Source organism: Thunnus maccoyii, chromosome 10 (assembly GCF_910596095.1).
Source record: "Thunnus maccoyii chromosome 10, fThuMac1.1, whole genome shotgun sequence".
NCBI classification, from domain to species: domain Eukaryota; kingdom Metazoa; phylum Chordata; class Actinopteri; order Scombriformes; family Scombridae; genus Thunnus; species Thunnus maccoyii.
In genome coordinates, this window is record NC_056542.1 from 12,956,019 (window position 1) to 12,971,451 (window position 15,433).

Genomic DNA, 15,433 nt, shown 5'->3' on the forward strand with positions numbered 1-15,433 from the left:
CATTTGCATTTTCATAATTAAGTAAAGTTTTGCCAAAGCATGTTGTTACAAGGTTTACAATTATTTAATCTATACCATTATTGTATTGTATATACTACTTTATACTACTATTAGCATACTTATTGAGTCACTGAAGATGTTGGCAGAGAACTGTTTTTCATACCAAGTTAAACAGCGACCCACTGTGATGAAATTGTCTTTATGCAACAAACATGAGGCCATGAAGGAGGAAATGTTGGGATTTACAGCAGTGACTTTTCCCTTACAATAAATCAGCAAGTTTATAATGGCATTTAGACACGTTATTTATTTTGGAATGTAATTGTAACTGCAGACTGCTTTCCCTCCACATAATATCCTTTTACTCCATAATGTGTATCATGTGTTCATGTAATATTCTATACAATGAGTATTTTATATATGTTTAATTAAGAAATGTATATTCATTCAAACAACAGTGTTTCAATAAAACCCTTTGGTCATGTTATGTTATGATTTATACACCATTTGCTGCAACTGGATATGAAAGGAAGCGCATGGGTTACTCCCATCTTCCTCTTTTGTGATTTAGTGTGCATCTAAGATAGTCACGGTACAAGAAGTTCTCTGGAGAGGCAAGTTGCATTTATTTGAACAGGTAAGGCTTTCATAGAAAAATAATTGTATCAAATTTAATTTGACTCTATTGCCAAAGTGTTTTACTTATCTAGAAAAGAGAATGAAAGATAGTGTAAAAGGTTATACAAGGAGGAATTCTCACTGTATATCATTATTATTTTTAGGCAATGTTTCTTAGACAGCCAGTTTTCGGACTAAAAACACCTTAACTGAAGAGGTTGATTCTGACACGTAAATAAGAAAAATAATGGAGAATGTTTATGACCGTAAAGAACTGCACAAGGATTATTTTGGGAGTCTCCTTCTCCGTACGAATACCGTCATAACTCACATGAGGATAGATGTTGTCTTACACAGCCCATTTCTATAGCAATAAACTCATTGCAGGCCAAATTATTAGCTGCTGAGCCAACTGTGCCAACTCTTTCCTGGTATAATTTTAATACTATAAGGTGTGGATTGTACTAAAATGAAACAAATGTGAAGCAGAGGAGGAACAAGAGGACAGAGTGAAAAAGGATATGAAAACTTAACAAGAGAGGAACTGAGCTCAAGTTCAAATTTCTCAGCAAATGCATCGACACAGGTGAGGATTATAGGACTCCTAGATCTGAGACCAGTGTAGGAACTTGGTGAAACTGGGGTTTGGGTCTGGTTAGACATACTAGCATTAGTAAAAACTTAATGTAGAAATATACTATATACTGACCATTAGAAGATCCCTTCATAATGCACTTTCAATGTAAATGATGGGGGGAAAAAAATCCACAGCCCTCTGTCCGTGCAAAAATGTGTTTAAAAGTTTATTTGAAGAGAATATGATGCTTCAGCAGTCCAAAATAGTCAAATCAATTCAATACTTTTGAAGTTATTGTCTTTTTAGTACCAAATTCCCTATTTTTGTCACTAACCTTCCACTGCAGCTGAACAGGAAAACACTGTTAGCTGAGACACAAAACTAAAAAGGCCATAACTGTGGAAGATATCCACTTTATTTGACTAACTCAGATTTCTGAAGCCTCACATAAGCTTCAGATAAAAGACTTAAATGCAGTTTTGCTCAAAACAAGGACTGTAGATTTTGGCCCCCATCACTAACATTGTAGGTGTATTTGGAGGGGGATTTTCTAATGGTCAGTATGAACAGGGAGAATGATTACTGCAAGGAAAAACTGTTTCAATGTTCATTTGGGCACCTGACTGTTGTTTTGAGACAGACTTGAAAAATTGTGAATCTATCCTTTAAGTTTTATCTTGAAGTACTTACATCTGACTATTGAGTCGGATTTGATAAAAAAGAAAACAGAAACAGTATGAATGCTGGTAAATACTCTTAGGATTGTGGTAGCAATTCTGTATAAGAATTGTTCTGCTTACAAATTAAGCATCAGCACAAAAAGGTAGTTGACAAAGAATTTTGCATTCATCTGTTGCTCTCAGCTTTATTTGAAAATGCTATTTTCAATTCACCTGTACAACCCGCCATGATATGTGTTATGTTCTGCTCTCTGCCCTCAGATTCCTGAACCAAGTTCAACAACAAACAAACCAAACCAACAAATACACTGATGTGGGAATTTAAAGGACTGTTTCTCTAGACTGTAAGAAGACACAATGACAAGTCTAACTCATCAGCTGTTGTCAATTACAGTTGTGCTTGGTGCTGTTCAACTCATCACTGGTTACAGCTATAACAACTGCATTGAGGATCCATACTCATACAGAACAAGTTTCAACTGCATCCGTCGAAAGGAGAAGAGCATATCTGCCATTGTACATGACCTGCCACCATCTGCCATCAATCTGACCATCTCAATTAATCCTGTCAGCCACATACCTGAAAAGAGCTTTGCTCATTTACCAAACCTTCAACACCTCAAAATAGATAATAACCTCTTGAGCATTATTGATGTATCTGCTTTCAAAAACCTGTATCAACTCAAGTCTCTGAATTTGTCCGTTAACAACATATCAGAACTCAGCCCCTCTCTGTTTGAGGACCTGCACAACCTCACCTCTCTCTCACTGACCAACAATAAATTAAAGCAGCTCCCTGAGAGCATTTTCTCTGCTGTTCTCAGGCTAGATACTTTAATATTGCGGCAAAACCTTCTAACAAACTTCTCAGAGATTGCTGAATCTGTGTCGAACCTAACAAATCTGAGGACACTAGATCTTTGCTCTAATAGTTTGACAAATCTCAGCCACTCAAATGTTTCATTACCCAAATCCCTCACCGTGTTATATATATGTAAAAACAATCTGTCTACGTTAGGATGTCAACATTCGTTCCTCAGGCTCATCAAGCTGCTAGATTTGTCATACAATGTTAGACTCTCCGCGACGGCTTTCAAAGGGATGGATTTGAAACAAGTAAACTATCTGCGTTTGCGTTCAACCAGTGTTGGGGTGGTGGAGTTTTTGAACATCAGCAACATCAACGCAGGTCACGTTGATTTCTCCGGCACTGGTCTAAAAAATGACACTCTGCTCATGGAGCTGTGCAGATTGTTAAAGACAAAGGTGAAGAGGATTTCAAATATGCGCCTGACTTGTAATGGTATTAAGAATCTAACAAACTACACACTGAACAATTGTCCACAAATCGAAGGGGCTTTGGATCTATCCCGCAATCAACTGAAAAGCATAAAGTGTCTTAACTTTCTCAACAACCAGACATATATAAAAAGGTTCGATTCAGAGCATAACCATCTTACCCGCATCCTGTCGTGTAAAACAAAACACATGGTTAAGTTCCTAAAACTCGAAGAGCTGAGCTATCGTTACAACCGCATTCTGGCTGTCAACTCTTATGCTTTCTATCATACACCAAATATCAGGACGCTAAAACTGAACATAAACACAATTGCCTTTCTCCATCGCAAAGCCCTCAAAGGGTTAAAAAAGCTTGAGACACTCCGTTTGGACAATAATCTCTTAACTGATCTGTTCAATGACACATTTGAAGATCAGGTCAGCTTACAAACCCTGAACCTACGCAACAATCGTATTTCTGTCATTTTCAACGGGACCTTCCTCAGTCTCAATAATCTGATTATATTGGACCTTGGAGGTAATAAGATTACTCATTTTGAGCCGTATGGTCTTGATGGACTAAAAAATCTTTCCAAATTCTATCTCGATGGAAACAACCTCAAACAGATTGACACTTCGCTCTATCATGTATTTCAAGATACACTCACAGTCCTGGATTTACAAAGTAATCAGATTCGCTTCCTCGATGGAAATATCTATTCACCATTTTTGAATCTCAGCAAACTCAGTGACCTGAAATTAGATGGGCAGCGGCCCCATGGCCTCACCCTTTTACCCCGCTATTTTTTCCGTGGCCTCCACTCACTGAAATCTCTGTATCTTACCAACAATCAGATCTCTCTTCTTGCTCCTGATGTCTTTGATGATCTGACAGGCTTACATTTCCTCACACTGGATAACTGCTGTGTTGGGGTGTTACAACTACAACCAGGAGTCTTTAAAAATCTAAGGAATTTAACCAAATTGATTTTAGAAAATACAGCCATTCAGAACTTCTCAAAGGAGGTTTTTGGTAATCTCACACAGTTACACACACTGCAGCTAAACCGCAATGGGATGCATAGCATTAATGTAGATGCACTAGAAAGTTTACCTAAACTCCACTACCTCGACATACGTAATATTCCTCTAAGCTGCACCTGCAAGAACAGCTTGCTGCAAAACTGGACTCTAGATAACCCAAATGTTCAGGTGGTATATCTCCACCATCTGCCATGCCAACATGATGCAAAACACAAATTCTACAACTTTGACACCAAAGTCTGTTACATAGATTTAGGGGAGTACCTGTTCTTCAGCACAGTCGCTGCAATCTTTATATTCACAGTCACTCCTTTACTTTATGTCAAACTCTACTGGAAAATGAAGTACGGCTACTATGTGTTTCGGTCCTGGTTTAGTGAGCAGTGGCGCAGAATTAGAGAGGAGGAAGAAAATTGCAAATATGATGCTTTTATTTCCTATAACTCCTCTGATGAAGAATGGGTCATGGAACAGTTGCTGCCCAACCTGGAGGGAAATGGATCCTCTTTCAAACTTTGCCTACATCACAGGGACTTTGAGCCGGGCCGTTATATTGTGGATAACATTGTCTCTGCTGTATATAGCAGTCGTAAAACTATTTGTGTTGTGAGCAGGAATTTCCTAAAAAGTGAGTGGTGCTCTCTGGAAATCCAACTGGCCAGCTATCGACTTTTTGATGAGCATCGAGATGTTCTCCTGCTCGTCTTTCTGGACTCAATCTCTGAGAGGCAGTTGTCATCCTATCACCGCATGAGGAAGGTCATGCTGAAGAAGACTTATCTACAGTGGCCCAGCTCAGACTGCATCGACCCGATTCAGGCACAAGAGCTGTTTTGGATACAGCTACGTAGAGCAATGAGAACGGGGAGCAAACTCAAAACAGAAGAAAACTACAAAGGTGAAGATTGTGTAACTCTTGACAGCAGAGAAACCGAACATTTTGAGACTTACACATCAGATGACAACTATGACTTGCTACCTTGAAAAGATTTGATGATTTTATTTGTGGTTTCAGTCAAATCTCTCAGTGTGTTAAATGAATAATTCAGTTCTCTGCTGCTAGGAGAGGTTCATGAAAACATGGTTTGAATGTAAACTGTGAATGTAAAAAGCAGCCAGTTTATTAGGTACACTGAGCTAAAACTAACACAGTCTAATACAACAGCCCTACAATAAATCCTACTTTCATAAATGTTGAAAAAGTTTTTGTTGAACCTGGGGTGTTGATTCAACTGAATGATTATTTTTGGATGCTGTAGTTTGTGGTGCTGTTGAATTATACTTGGTTATATACTGAGAGGTGTTTTCCCACTCAATGATATAAATAGGTTGGATGAAAGAAATACAATTAAATATCTCCACAAATTACAGCCGCCCAAATGACCATAAAGTTGGATTAAGACCTTCAGAAAACAAATTCAACAAAAACTGAACATGATACTTCTGTGTACTGTAAGGGTATATTATTGCAGAGCTTTTGAATTAGACTGCATTAGTTTTAGCTAGGTGTACCTAATAATCTAGTGACTGAGTGTATCGTATGTGATTAACAATAACATGATTTATACAGGCATGAATCAGCATTTTAATTTCTTGTGTGCAATTTAATTTTCTATTTAGCAATGCTTGATATGGCATTTCACTATTGCACAATTGTACAAATGTGTTTTCTTGCATTTAAATGTAACCCACCAACAAAATATTATCAAATGGCTTTCACAATAGCACATTCTTAGCTAAAATTATTGCTCTGTGAATAATTTCGCATTATAGCACCTGCATTTATGAAGATATGTGTTAATATACAATTCTGCATATAAAAAAATGCACCAACTATGCAAACAGCACATAATTGTGTTTCTTTATCTCAGTATTGATGAGACAAAAGATAAAAGAAGTTAAAGCTATTGCTTTTACATTTAATAATGTGTTTCAAATTAAATATGGGCACACAAAACATGTTTCCGTAGACTGTAAACAAAAAGTCTTGAAGGTGTGAATTAAGAGAGAGTCATTTTTTAGTTTGCAAAAAGAAACATTCACAGGCATGTGTCTATGCACAGCTTCATCACACATTAGTACAGTCTCATAGGAGGGAAGGACCAGTGCTCAGGGCTCGGGAAAGAAGAGAGGGGAGGTGCTGGGCTTCTTTCAAGCATGTGAGATGGGGGGTAATTCATCATATCACTGTGGTGGGACCTGAGGGAAGAGCAGGTTGGAGGATGACTGAATTGGCTGAAAGGTTGGTGATTGCTCTGCTGAGGTTGGTGAATTTGGGCAGAGAAAGCAGGAGCAAAAGAACATTTTTCATTTTCAAATGAGTCATGCTCCTGGGGAAACTGTCTTGGCTCTGCTGAATGTCCATCTGGCAGCTGTGCTTGGTTGGGAAAGAACGGCTGGATGTTGTGGTCACTGTATTGAAGCCTATTGCTCCCCTCTCTTATTGCTCTGGTGTGGCTCATAAAGCTGTTTTCAGAGGAATCAAACATCACTGACTCTTTGGTTTTTGACCTGTTGAAGCTGTCTTCCCAGTGCTGAGATGCTGAGGTGGTTGCTCCCCAACATGAGAAGAGAGAGGGAGCAAACAAATGATCACTTGATGAAGTTCTAGAGGGCTCAAAGTCCATGCAGAACTGGGGAGAACAACTAGGTCTGAGGATATCACCCAAAAGACTGACAGAAGTTTCCACGGGGCTTGTCAACCACCCGGCAGTCTTCACATGAAACAACAGAAAGCATTTTATTCCAAAGAATCTTAAATTATCTTCAGGTTGCTAAAGGAATTACAGCTGGGTGATTATATATATATATATATATATATATATATATATATATATATATATATATATATATATATATATATATATATATATATATATATATATATATATATATATATATGTGTGTGTGTGTGTGTGTGTGTGTGTGTGTGTGTGTGTGAAATTACCTTAAATGAGAGAGAGGCAATGTAAAACTAACAAAAAAAGTTCTTACTTGTTCCAAGCTCTGGTGGGGCTGCAGACTGGCGTTCCAGTTAAAACGTTTACTTCCTGTCATTTTGAAAGCTGTGGTTTTCTGGGTACCAAAACATGACTGGTTGGCACTGTCAGCTTGAAATGCTGCAGTGAATGCATCTGAAAAGTAGAAGACAGAATTGGAAAACTGCCCGCAAACTATAATGTGTACAATCCTTCTTATAGCAGCAATTTAAAACAAGAAAAATAGTTTATGGGTTAAAGTGAATCCATACTGTTGGCCATTTAAAACCTAAAAAATGTTGAAATGACAACAAGCATAATAGGGATACTTAAGTATGGGTGATATGGACAAATTAATATAATGACAATAGTATGATCTCAACATCAATATGGTATTATCAATATTGAGATGACAATATTGATGTTATTGATATCAATTAGAACTGTGAATGGTGATATCTTGATATGATACATGATATGATTATACAGAGAGACAATAACATATTGAATTACTGTCCAGCCCTATTATCACTTAACAAGACTAAGAGGCTACAGCCATGCTAACAGCTCTATGAGGCTGAGCTAAATGCTAAAATGCTAATGTTTAGTAAGTATAATGTTTACCATCTTAGTTTAGTATGTTAACATTTGCTAATTAGCCCAAAACACAAAGTATGCTGATGGGAATATCACTAGTTTTTTTATTATAAATCAAAGTATAGGACAAATTAACATCTTGATCTAATGATGGTGCTAGATGAAAAATCAAGGGATCACCATAGTTTTCACAATTGATCCTGTGGGGAACATGAATGTGTGTGTCAAATTTCATTACAATTTATCCAATATGTATTGTGTCATTTTACTAAACAAAACCTCATGGTGGCACCATAGAGGAAAAGGTGGGGGATCACCAAAGTCATTAGGATTCATCCTCAAAATTTAATGGCAAGTCAAGTCAAGTTGTAGAATCACACTACTAGCATGGCTGAAAAGATCAATAAGAATATTACTACAGTGCCTACCTGTAGACCAGAGCCCATCTTCATCTATCAGGATTGGTCTCTGATTCTTGTCCTGGACTGTTCTTGCACATTCAGTATCAAAGCTGAGGCATCGCTGCACCTCAAGGAGGTTCTCCTGAAGCCGGGGTCCATGCCGCTCCTGCAAGGCCTTCAACAGCACCTCCCTGCTTTCTGACAGCAGATTTCTCTTTCTCAGAAGCGGAAACTGTAGATTGCAACACAAACGCGCTGCCACTGCACTGACAGATTTAGATACACAATCAAGATCTTTCCTTCTGTATTGTATGTCAAAGTTGTCACTGGCTCCAGCCATGGGTGAGCTGGAGACCTGAAGAGGGCTTGGGCTGAGACCATGAGCTTGTGTTTGGTGGACAGGAGGCTCCTGGTTCTTTGGGGTGTGCTCCAGAGTTGAAAACGTCTGTCCCTTTACTTTCTTGTTCAGTGTCTTCACATTTCCTCTTTCACAAGTGGGAGTCAGCTCTGACACTCTGCCCTTTTCAGATGTGACAGAGTTGGCCTTGTTGCTCTTCATTATCACTACATCGAGGGAGCTGTGTTTAGACAAGAAATCGCTTTTATAACTTCCAGATGAAAGATCTAATTGTTGCTGTGGTCTCTGCCCCGGTGTAATATCTGATCCCTGACTATCAGACTGAAGGATTTTCTTCTCTTTCTCCTGGCAATCATAATGGGTCTTTGTAGCTAGGTCTGCTTTCTTTTCAAATGGGACAACCTCATCAGTGTCACCGCCAAACAAACCATTACTGGAGAATGGAGAAGGAATGTGAGATGTTGCAGGAGGATGTGAAGTAGCATCGACCTTTTTTTGCACTTGCTTACCACTTTTCTCCAGTTTCCTCTTCTCAGTTAACAAGCGTTCAATGTCAATAGACTTCACTTCATGGTTGAACAGGCCGTGGTGTCCTATCAGGCGGCTGTCTGTGATGATACTGGGCTCCTGTGCAGCAGGAACTACATTTAGAAATGGTGCATCGCTCCTTGAAGGACAATGACAGCTACTATGACAGCAGTTATGGAAATGTGCCATGTCTTTACTGCTTTGACGACAGTAATGCTGATGTGATTTAGTCTTTGAGGCTTCTTTCCCACCACCTCGCATCTGACTCCTCTCCTTGCGTTTCCTCAGTCGTTTCATTTTCTGCTGTCCATCCGTCTTACTACAATGGTTTAAACATTTGCAGTTTGCAGTGGCTCTGTTCACCAAACAGCTGTTTTCATCTGTTGTTTTAAATGGCTTGTTGAAAACATTTAAGACCTTTTCTTTTTCTGATAAGGCTCTGACACACATGTGGCTCATGCTGAACTGGATACTGTAGATAGATAACTGCAATTATCCATTTGTAAGCCTGTAGCAAAAAGAGATAATAGAACTTGGTAACCTCTAGGAAGCTTTTCACCTCAATGAGGTCAACTCTACTACTACTTGATTATCAAGCAAATCACTTCAGCTTTAAAGGCATACTATGCAGGATTTTCCTAAAAAAAAAATGTATAGACTCATACAAAAATAATCGCTCTCAATCATCACTTATGATGTACAGTACAGTTTCTGTATCTACAGAGGCCCTGCCCTCTGCCTGTATTTTCTTATTATTTTCGGTGTTTGGGACATTTCTGGATGACAACTTTTGGGCAGTGGGTGTGTCACCTCCAGCCAATAACAGTGCGCAGAGTGTGAGGTCAAGACTCTTGCTGTCTCTGTCTCTATCTCTCTCTGCTCTCTGTCTGTGTCATGGATGTATAAAGAGAACAGGTTTGTGTCTGTTTGACCGAGGGCGGGGCTGAGCTCCACACACACACGCAGAGCAGAGAGGCCACAGCGGACAGGATGAAGTGTCCACTTTGGCTCCATTCACACAAAATCTGGCATTGTTGCAACCCTGCAGGGTTGTGCCCAGGTGTTGGTCGGTTTATTTGTCCTTTAAACGTAACCGCCATGAAACGATCAGAAAATGTTTTATCTATCTGATTCACTTCTTTGTTCTCACTACCGCCACTCCCTCTCTTCATTCACTCTCTAACTTGCTTGACCACCGCTGCACTCTCTCTCTCTCACTCAGCCCGGGAGGAGGGGTCGACCTTGAATGTTACGTTTACAAATAGCAACTGACAAATCCTGTGTAGTACGCCTTTAATGACATGGGCTAAATTCAAATATTGACCCTTTGGACTTGCAGACTGAGCCTTTTAATCACATGTCGGATGAATTTGTATGCGTGCAATATCAGACATCACTGCATCACTTAACTAGGAGAATAAAATAAAATGGAGGAATAAAAGTAGATTTGGAGTACTGCCTAAGAAACCTATTAAATATTTTGAATCTTGAATGTTGTCACACTTTCTACATGTGAGGAGTCATGAACAAGCCTTGAGCTGAGAGCTCATAATTTCAGCCATCAGAAAATGTTCCCCTACTGTACCTAGTAATGTTGTGTGTTTGTTTGTTTTAAGAGCCATCCAAATATTATTAAATGCTTAGTTTATCTCATCTATTTTAAAGACTGCATAAAACCATAAAATATAGCCTATCAAAGGTAAGCAGAAAGCAAATAGGGTACCAGATTTGCGACACAGAACATCAGCAAAATGTGACCTCACTGTACCTGGAAATTAAACAAAAATATACAGCAGCCAAATATTGTCAGGCTTTTCTCTCTTACCCCCTTTAAAGAAAAGAATAAGATAAATAACAACAACAACCACTTGTGTAGGAGTGTGACAACATCCATTCAAAATGCAACTGCGCCCCCTGCGGTCAAACACACTTACATTTGAATCCAGGCAGTTAATGTAGCTTTAACTGTTAGCTAGCAAGGTGGTTAACCAACAGGTGCACTTTAACTTGAAGCACACGTGTATTAAGTTACAGTATTCAACTGTAGCTGCTTAGAAATACAGTAACTAGCTTCAACTTTAGGCACAAGTCATGTGAGACAAAACGGTAAATCCGTCAAGGACACATTTTATGCAAAAGTAAAATCATTCATTTACAACGCTACTTACCGAAATTGTCCGCAGTCGTTTTCTACCGCATGTAATTCTGTCGTTGCCCGGCAACCTACCGCAGCTGGTTCTCATTGCGCAGCAACAACACCCACGAACACTCAACTGCAGGGCGAGTCCACTTACACAGACGAGGAGGTAAAACTGTCTCATCTTTTATATTTTGTTTTCCGTTTTCTTCACTAAATGTCATATCGTATGTGCTAAAATCTATTATAAAACACTCAGAAATAATAGCAAAATATCCGAAAAAACGAAAAACACATGAAAGCATGTGTGTTGTTACCCACGGAGTACAGTGGTACATGCAACTGTAGTGAAAATTTACTTCCTGAAACTGAATTGGGAGATGACGATATTTTGATTTCATGGTAGTCTGTGTTCAATAATATCTTTAAATACAATGGCTATGTAAAGCTTTGTCTTTTTTGTCTTTGCACAATACAGGCATGTAAAATCTATTGTTAGGAACAGTCTGTTATTAGTGTATGAGCGTTATCTCTCTGTTAGACTACATCAATCTTGTGCCTCAGCAAGCAGGCTAGCTGTTGTAGCTAATTCCACCAACCTCTACAGCGTTAGCTAGCAATGATAGCTATAGTCCATTGATTTATCGGTTTGTATCGTTGTTAAAATTACCAACAAACATACGTTACTGCTTTCCAACACAGATAGAGCCAAGTTATGAGTGCAGAAGACCCAAATCCAGCCGCCACACCCACTCCCTGTGAAGACACCCAGGGAGATGGACGATGGATGTCTATGGTGTGTGAAACAACGTTATTTTTATGTGTTTTGTCCATTACTTGATCCCAAGGGTTTGCATAGCGACAGCAATTCTGTAGGTACAAAATGTTTTTGTAAGGATTTCTCAGTCTTTATAGTCGCTAATGTTTGTGAATTCACGATTTGATGATTGAAGATTTATGTTAAAAGAAGGCCTCAGTTGAAAATGGCCAAAACAGTCAAAAGCAAAACTGATAAGTCAGTCAGCAATTTATTAATGTGCTCTTATGAAATACAAAGAGCTGTAATTCATTAGGCATATTGTTTTGGATATTTTTTTCAAAAAGAAAGCTAAATTCTCACAAAATTCTTCTGTAAATGACCAGTTTCTTATTTTCTCGTCAGATTGACATGGGAATAATCACTGACATTTAATTCAATAATAACATTTTTTTCTGGTATTCAAGGATGTATCTTCCAATTTACATACTTAAATAACTAAGTCTGTAAAAGACACTATTTTAATATGTGTATCTGCAATATTCATTTAAAGTCTAAAAAATATATTTTTGGTTATGTTCACCTGATGTGCCTCACCTTCAGGTGTAGCCCATGAGGCTGCATCTAGTGGCAAGCTTAAACTGTATTAAAAATATCAAAATCTGTATATTTGTCTTTCTCCTTTTCTCTGTGTAGCACAACCGCTTTGTGTCTGACAGCAAAGACAAAGAACCCGATGTCCTGTTTGTTGGAGACTCTCTTGTTCAGCTTATGCACCAGTTTGGGGTATGACAGACCACATTCCTTCCTGTGTCTGGTTGTCTGAGAGCTTGTCATGTTCTCCTTAACATCTAACCAGGTTTTCAAATTGTGTATACTTAGTGTTCAACTTGTGAAAGTTTTGTTTTTGTGATTTGTCTGCAGATATGGCGGCAGCTGTTTTCTCCTCTCCATGCCCTAAATTTTGGGGTGGGTGGTGATGCAACACAACATGTGCTGTGGAGACTGAGCAACGGCGAACTGGATAACATCAGCCCAAAGGTCCGAATCACTGCCAAAAGCAGAGAACATGACTATGCTTGTGTATTCACACAATAGACTCATTGTACTTAACATTGCGCCTAATTCCTGGTTTATTGGCCCCAAACTATTTATGATATCGGTTCAGTCATGCAATCTTTTCTCTTTTGTTATCATAGGTTGTAGTGCTGTGGGTAGGGACCAACAATCACGGTCACACTGCTGAGCAGATCTGTGGAGGCATCATGGCTATTGTCCAAGTCATCAAGAACAAGCTCCCCCATGCCCACACGCTTGTACTTGTAGGTTTTCCTAATGCATTCCTTAATGGAGGTGTTCACCTACATGTCAGTCTAAAATGACAAAAGAAATTCAATGAACCATGAAACAAAACAGCAATGTCATTCGCTCTAGTTCCATCTCAGCTTTGTAAGAGTTTTGGACACACTGCAGTAGATTGTGATGTGCAATATGGCGCTGTCAGCCCTAAAGTACATTACAAACTATATGTAAAGGCTTTGTTAGTTTGGTAGAGGGCAAAGAACTATAGGTGAACTCATTATATGTTTGATCGGGCTGCAAACTTGATTGAAGTGTCAACTGACATGTAGGTGAGATGGTAGTGCCTGACTGATCTTAATTTTCACTTTGGGAAACATTCCTTGAATATTTCTTGAATAAACATGTTTAGGAGCGTTCCACCGTTTTAACAATACCATCCTTACATCTGTTTTGCAGGGTATACTGCCCAGAGGTAAATCACCCAACCCCCTGCGAGAGCGAAATGCCAAGGTGAACAAGCTAGTCCAGGAGACTGTGTTGTCCCTTCCCCACGCCTCTTTCCTCAACGTAGACCCAGGTTTCGTCCACTCCAATGGTAGCATCTCCCACCAGGACATGTACGATTACCTTCACCTGACCCCTCAGGGCTACCAGGTTGTGTGCGAACCCCTGCACGCTCATCTCAAGTCCATGTTAGATAAGCCTGCAGAGAACTGAGTAACCAGGGCACAAACTTAACACTACTACAGTGGTCCTCCTTCCTGTTTCCAGAGAGCATCACACTCTGCTGTTAGCTTATTAAGACCTTGAATGATGGATAGAAACAACTTTTAAGGGCTAAGAGCTGCACAATTTATTTGTTCTCTCCATGGCCAGGGTAGAGGACCACTGTTACAGATAATGGGACCATAAAGTTTTGTGTTTATGATGCAGTCAGATATTAAATGTGCTGTGCTATAGAGAGACAAAGTCCCGCCTCAGTTCCCAGTAAGCATATCCTACTCTAGCTTCCAGTAGTGTTTTTCCAAAGAAGGATTATTTTATTTCTCTTGGCACACATGATACAAAGGTTGAATATGATAGGGGGAACTCCAGGAGTTCCGAGCCAGTGACTCAACAGACAAGACAATAATGTGACATCTGAAGGGATGACGTCTGGAGCACATAGTTATATGTGGATCAGTCCAGATGTCCATTGCTCTTTTACAAAGATGTGGCAACCTTTTACTCTAATGAAGACATGCTTTAACTTAAAACATTAGTTGCTGCACTTTATTAGAGGCTTTTTTTATTACTTTGTGCTCCAGATTTCATCCCTTCAGTTGATACCAGGGTTTTCAGTATTTTATGCTGAATGGGTATCTATTACTTGACTTTAATTTGAGCACTTCATCATTTGTAACACGACAAAACAACACTTATTTTGTTATCATTGAGCAGCTACAGTTGTCATGAGTCTATCAAAGATGAATTTACCTTAAAACATTGATAGAAGTCTGTGTTTCAGAAGGATTGTAGAAAGAAATGCTGGCTGTCGAAATACATTGTGTGGCTGAGGCTATTGGAACAAAAACTAGCTGGAAAACGTTGTGGGACTTTGGCTCCTGAGGTACCAGGACATGTCTGGTTAAAAGAAAAATACAAGAGATAAGAACTGCCCTCACTAGAAAATAGCTGTAATTTGTCATTTTGCTTTCTCAGTGTCACTGAAGTTACATTTATTTGGCAACAGCTTTATTTACTCTGTTGTGATGTCTGATGCCTTTTGTACATGCATTAATATGACCAAATGTTTTGATTTTGTTTGTCTAAGCATGGCAATCAATTGGCCATTGCTGTCTATTTTTTTTTATCATGTCTTATGTTATTTCATTATTGTACTGTAATACCCCTTTGCTTCGTCTATTGTAATAACATCATATTTTGATGTGAGAGGCTTTGTTTTGTTGCAAATATAGATGTATTTGTGTAGGCTGTGAAGTTCTAAGGATACATCTCATGCATAGCTGCTTTGCTTCAAGATCACTCAAGATAATGGCCCATTAAACAGTTTAAAAGGCTTCACACTAAAATGCTTCTGAGCCACTTGGATAAAGATTGTGCTGCGGAACTTGAATTGTGCTTCAGGGTGGCTGATTCTGTAACTGATGAAAGAATGCATTAAATGTGAAAATAACA

The 15,433-nt window shown here is 39.0% G+C and overlaps 3 protein-coding genes across 5 annotated transcripts; 2 read left to right on the forward strand and 1 right to left on the reverse strand.

Moving 5' to 3' along the window:
• The first annotated feature begins 2,226 nt into the window (after positions 1-2,226).
• tlr21 (toll-like receptor 21) lies at positions 2,227-5,998 on the forward strand. The gene has a single exon (XM_042423307.1). It carries the CDS (start codon positions 2,233-2,235, stop codon positions 5,179-5,181), a length of 2,949 nt encoding a protein of 982 aa, XP_042279241.1. The 5' UTR covers positions 2,227-2,232; the 3' UTR covers positions 5,182-5,998.
• A 97-nt stretch (positions 5,999-6,095) lies between these two features.
• On the reverse strand, positions 6,096-11,316 carry si:dkey-250k15.4. Its single transcript, XM_042423308.1, has 4 exons — positions 11,228-11,316; positions 8,201-9,567; positions 7,192-7,331; positions 6,096-6,911 (listed from the first exon to the last, which is right to left on the reverse strand). The coding sequence occupies exons 2-4, from the start codon at positions 9,516-9,518 to the stop codon at positions 6,273-6,275; spliced, it is 2,097 nt and encodes a 698-aa protein (XP_042279242.1). The 5' UTR covers positions 9,519-9,567; positions 11,228-11,316; the 3' UTR covers positions 6,096-6,272.
• On the forward strand, positions 11,278-15,433 carry pafah1b3. Of its 3 annotated transcripts, none has more exons than XM_042423314.1 (6): positions 11,278-11,365; positions 11,899-11,992; positions 12,650-12,739; positions 12,878-12,994; positions 13,153-13,275; positions 13,712-15,433. In XM_042423314.1, exons 2-6 carry the CDS (start codon positions 11,912-11,914, stop codon positions 13,970-13,972), a joined length of 672 nt encoding a protein of 223 aa, XP_042279248.1. In that variant the 5' UTR covers positions 11,278-11,365; positions 11,899-11,911; the 3' UTR covers positions 13,973-15,433. The 3 variants fall into 3 exon arrangements, with proteins under 3 accessions (XP_042279248.1, XP_042279246.1, XP_042279247.1); XM_042423312.1 differs by lacking the exon at positions 11,278-11,365 and adding an exon at positions 11,503-11,598; XM_042423313.1 differs by lacking the exon at positions 11,278-11,365 and adding an exon at positions 11,591-11,674.

Bases quoted from the DNA above. Each gene is read 5' to 3' on its own strand.
- tlr21 (XM_042423307.1), top strand. From the start codon at position 2,233: ATGACAAGTCTAACTCATCAGCTGTTGTCAATTACAGTTGTGCTTGGT.
- si:dkey-250k15.4 (XM_042423308.1), bottom strand. From the start codon at position 9,518: ATGAGCCACATGTGTGTCAGAGCCTTATCAGAAAAAGAAAAGGTCTTA. The intron at 7,332-8,200 runs GTAGGCACTGTA...TCTACTTTTCAG, and splicing joins AGATGGGCTCTGGTCTACAG to ATGCATTCACTGCAGCATTT. The intron at 6,912-7,191 runs GTAAGAACTTTT...TTTCATGTGAAG, and splicing joins CCCACCAGAGCTTGGAACAA to ACTGCCGGGTGGTTGACAAG.
- pafah1b3 (XM_042423314.1), top strand. From the start codon at position 11,912: ATGAGTGCAGAAGACCCAAATCCAGCCGCCACACCCACTCCCTGTGAA. The intron at 12,740-12,877 runs GTATGACAGACC...ATTTGTCTGCAG, and splicing joins AGCTTATGCACCAGTTTGGG to ATATGGCGGCAGCTGTTTTC. The intron at 13,276-13,711 runs GTAGGTTTTCCT...TCTGTTTTGCAG, and splicing joins ATGCCCACACGCTTGTACTT to GGTATACTGCCCAGAGGTAA.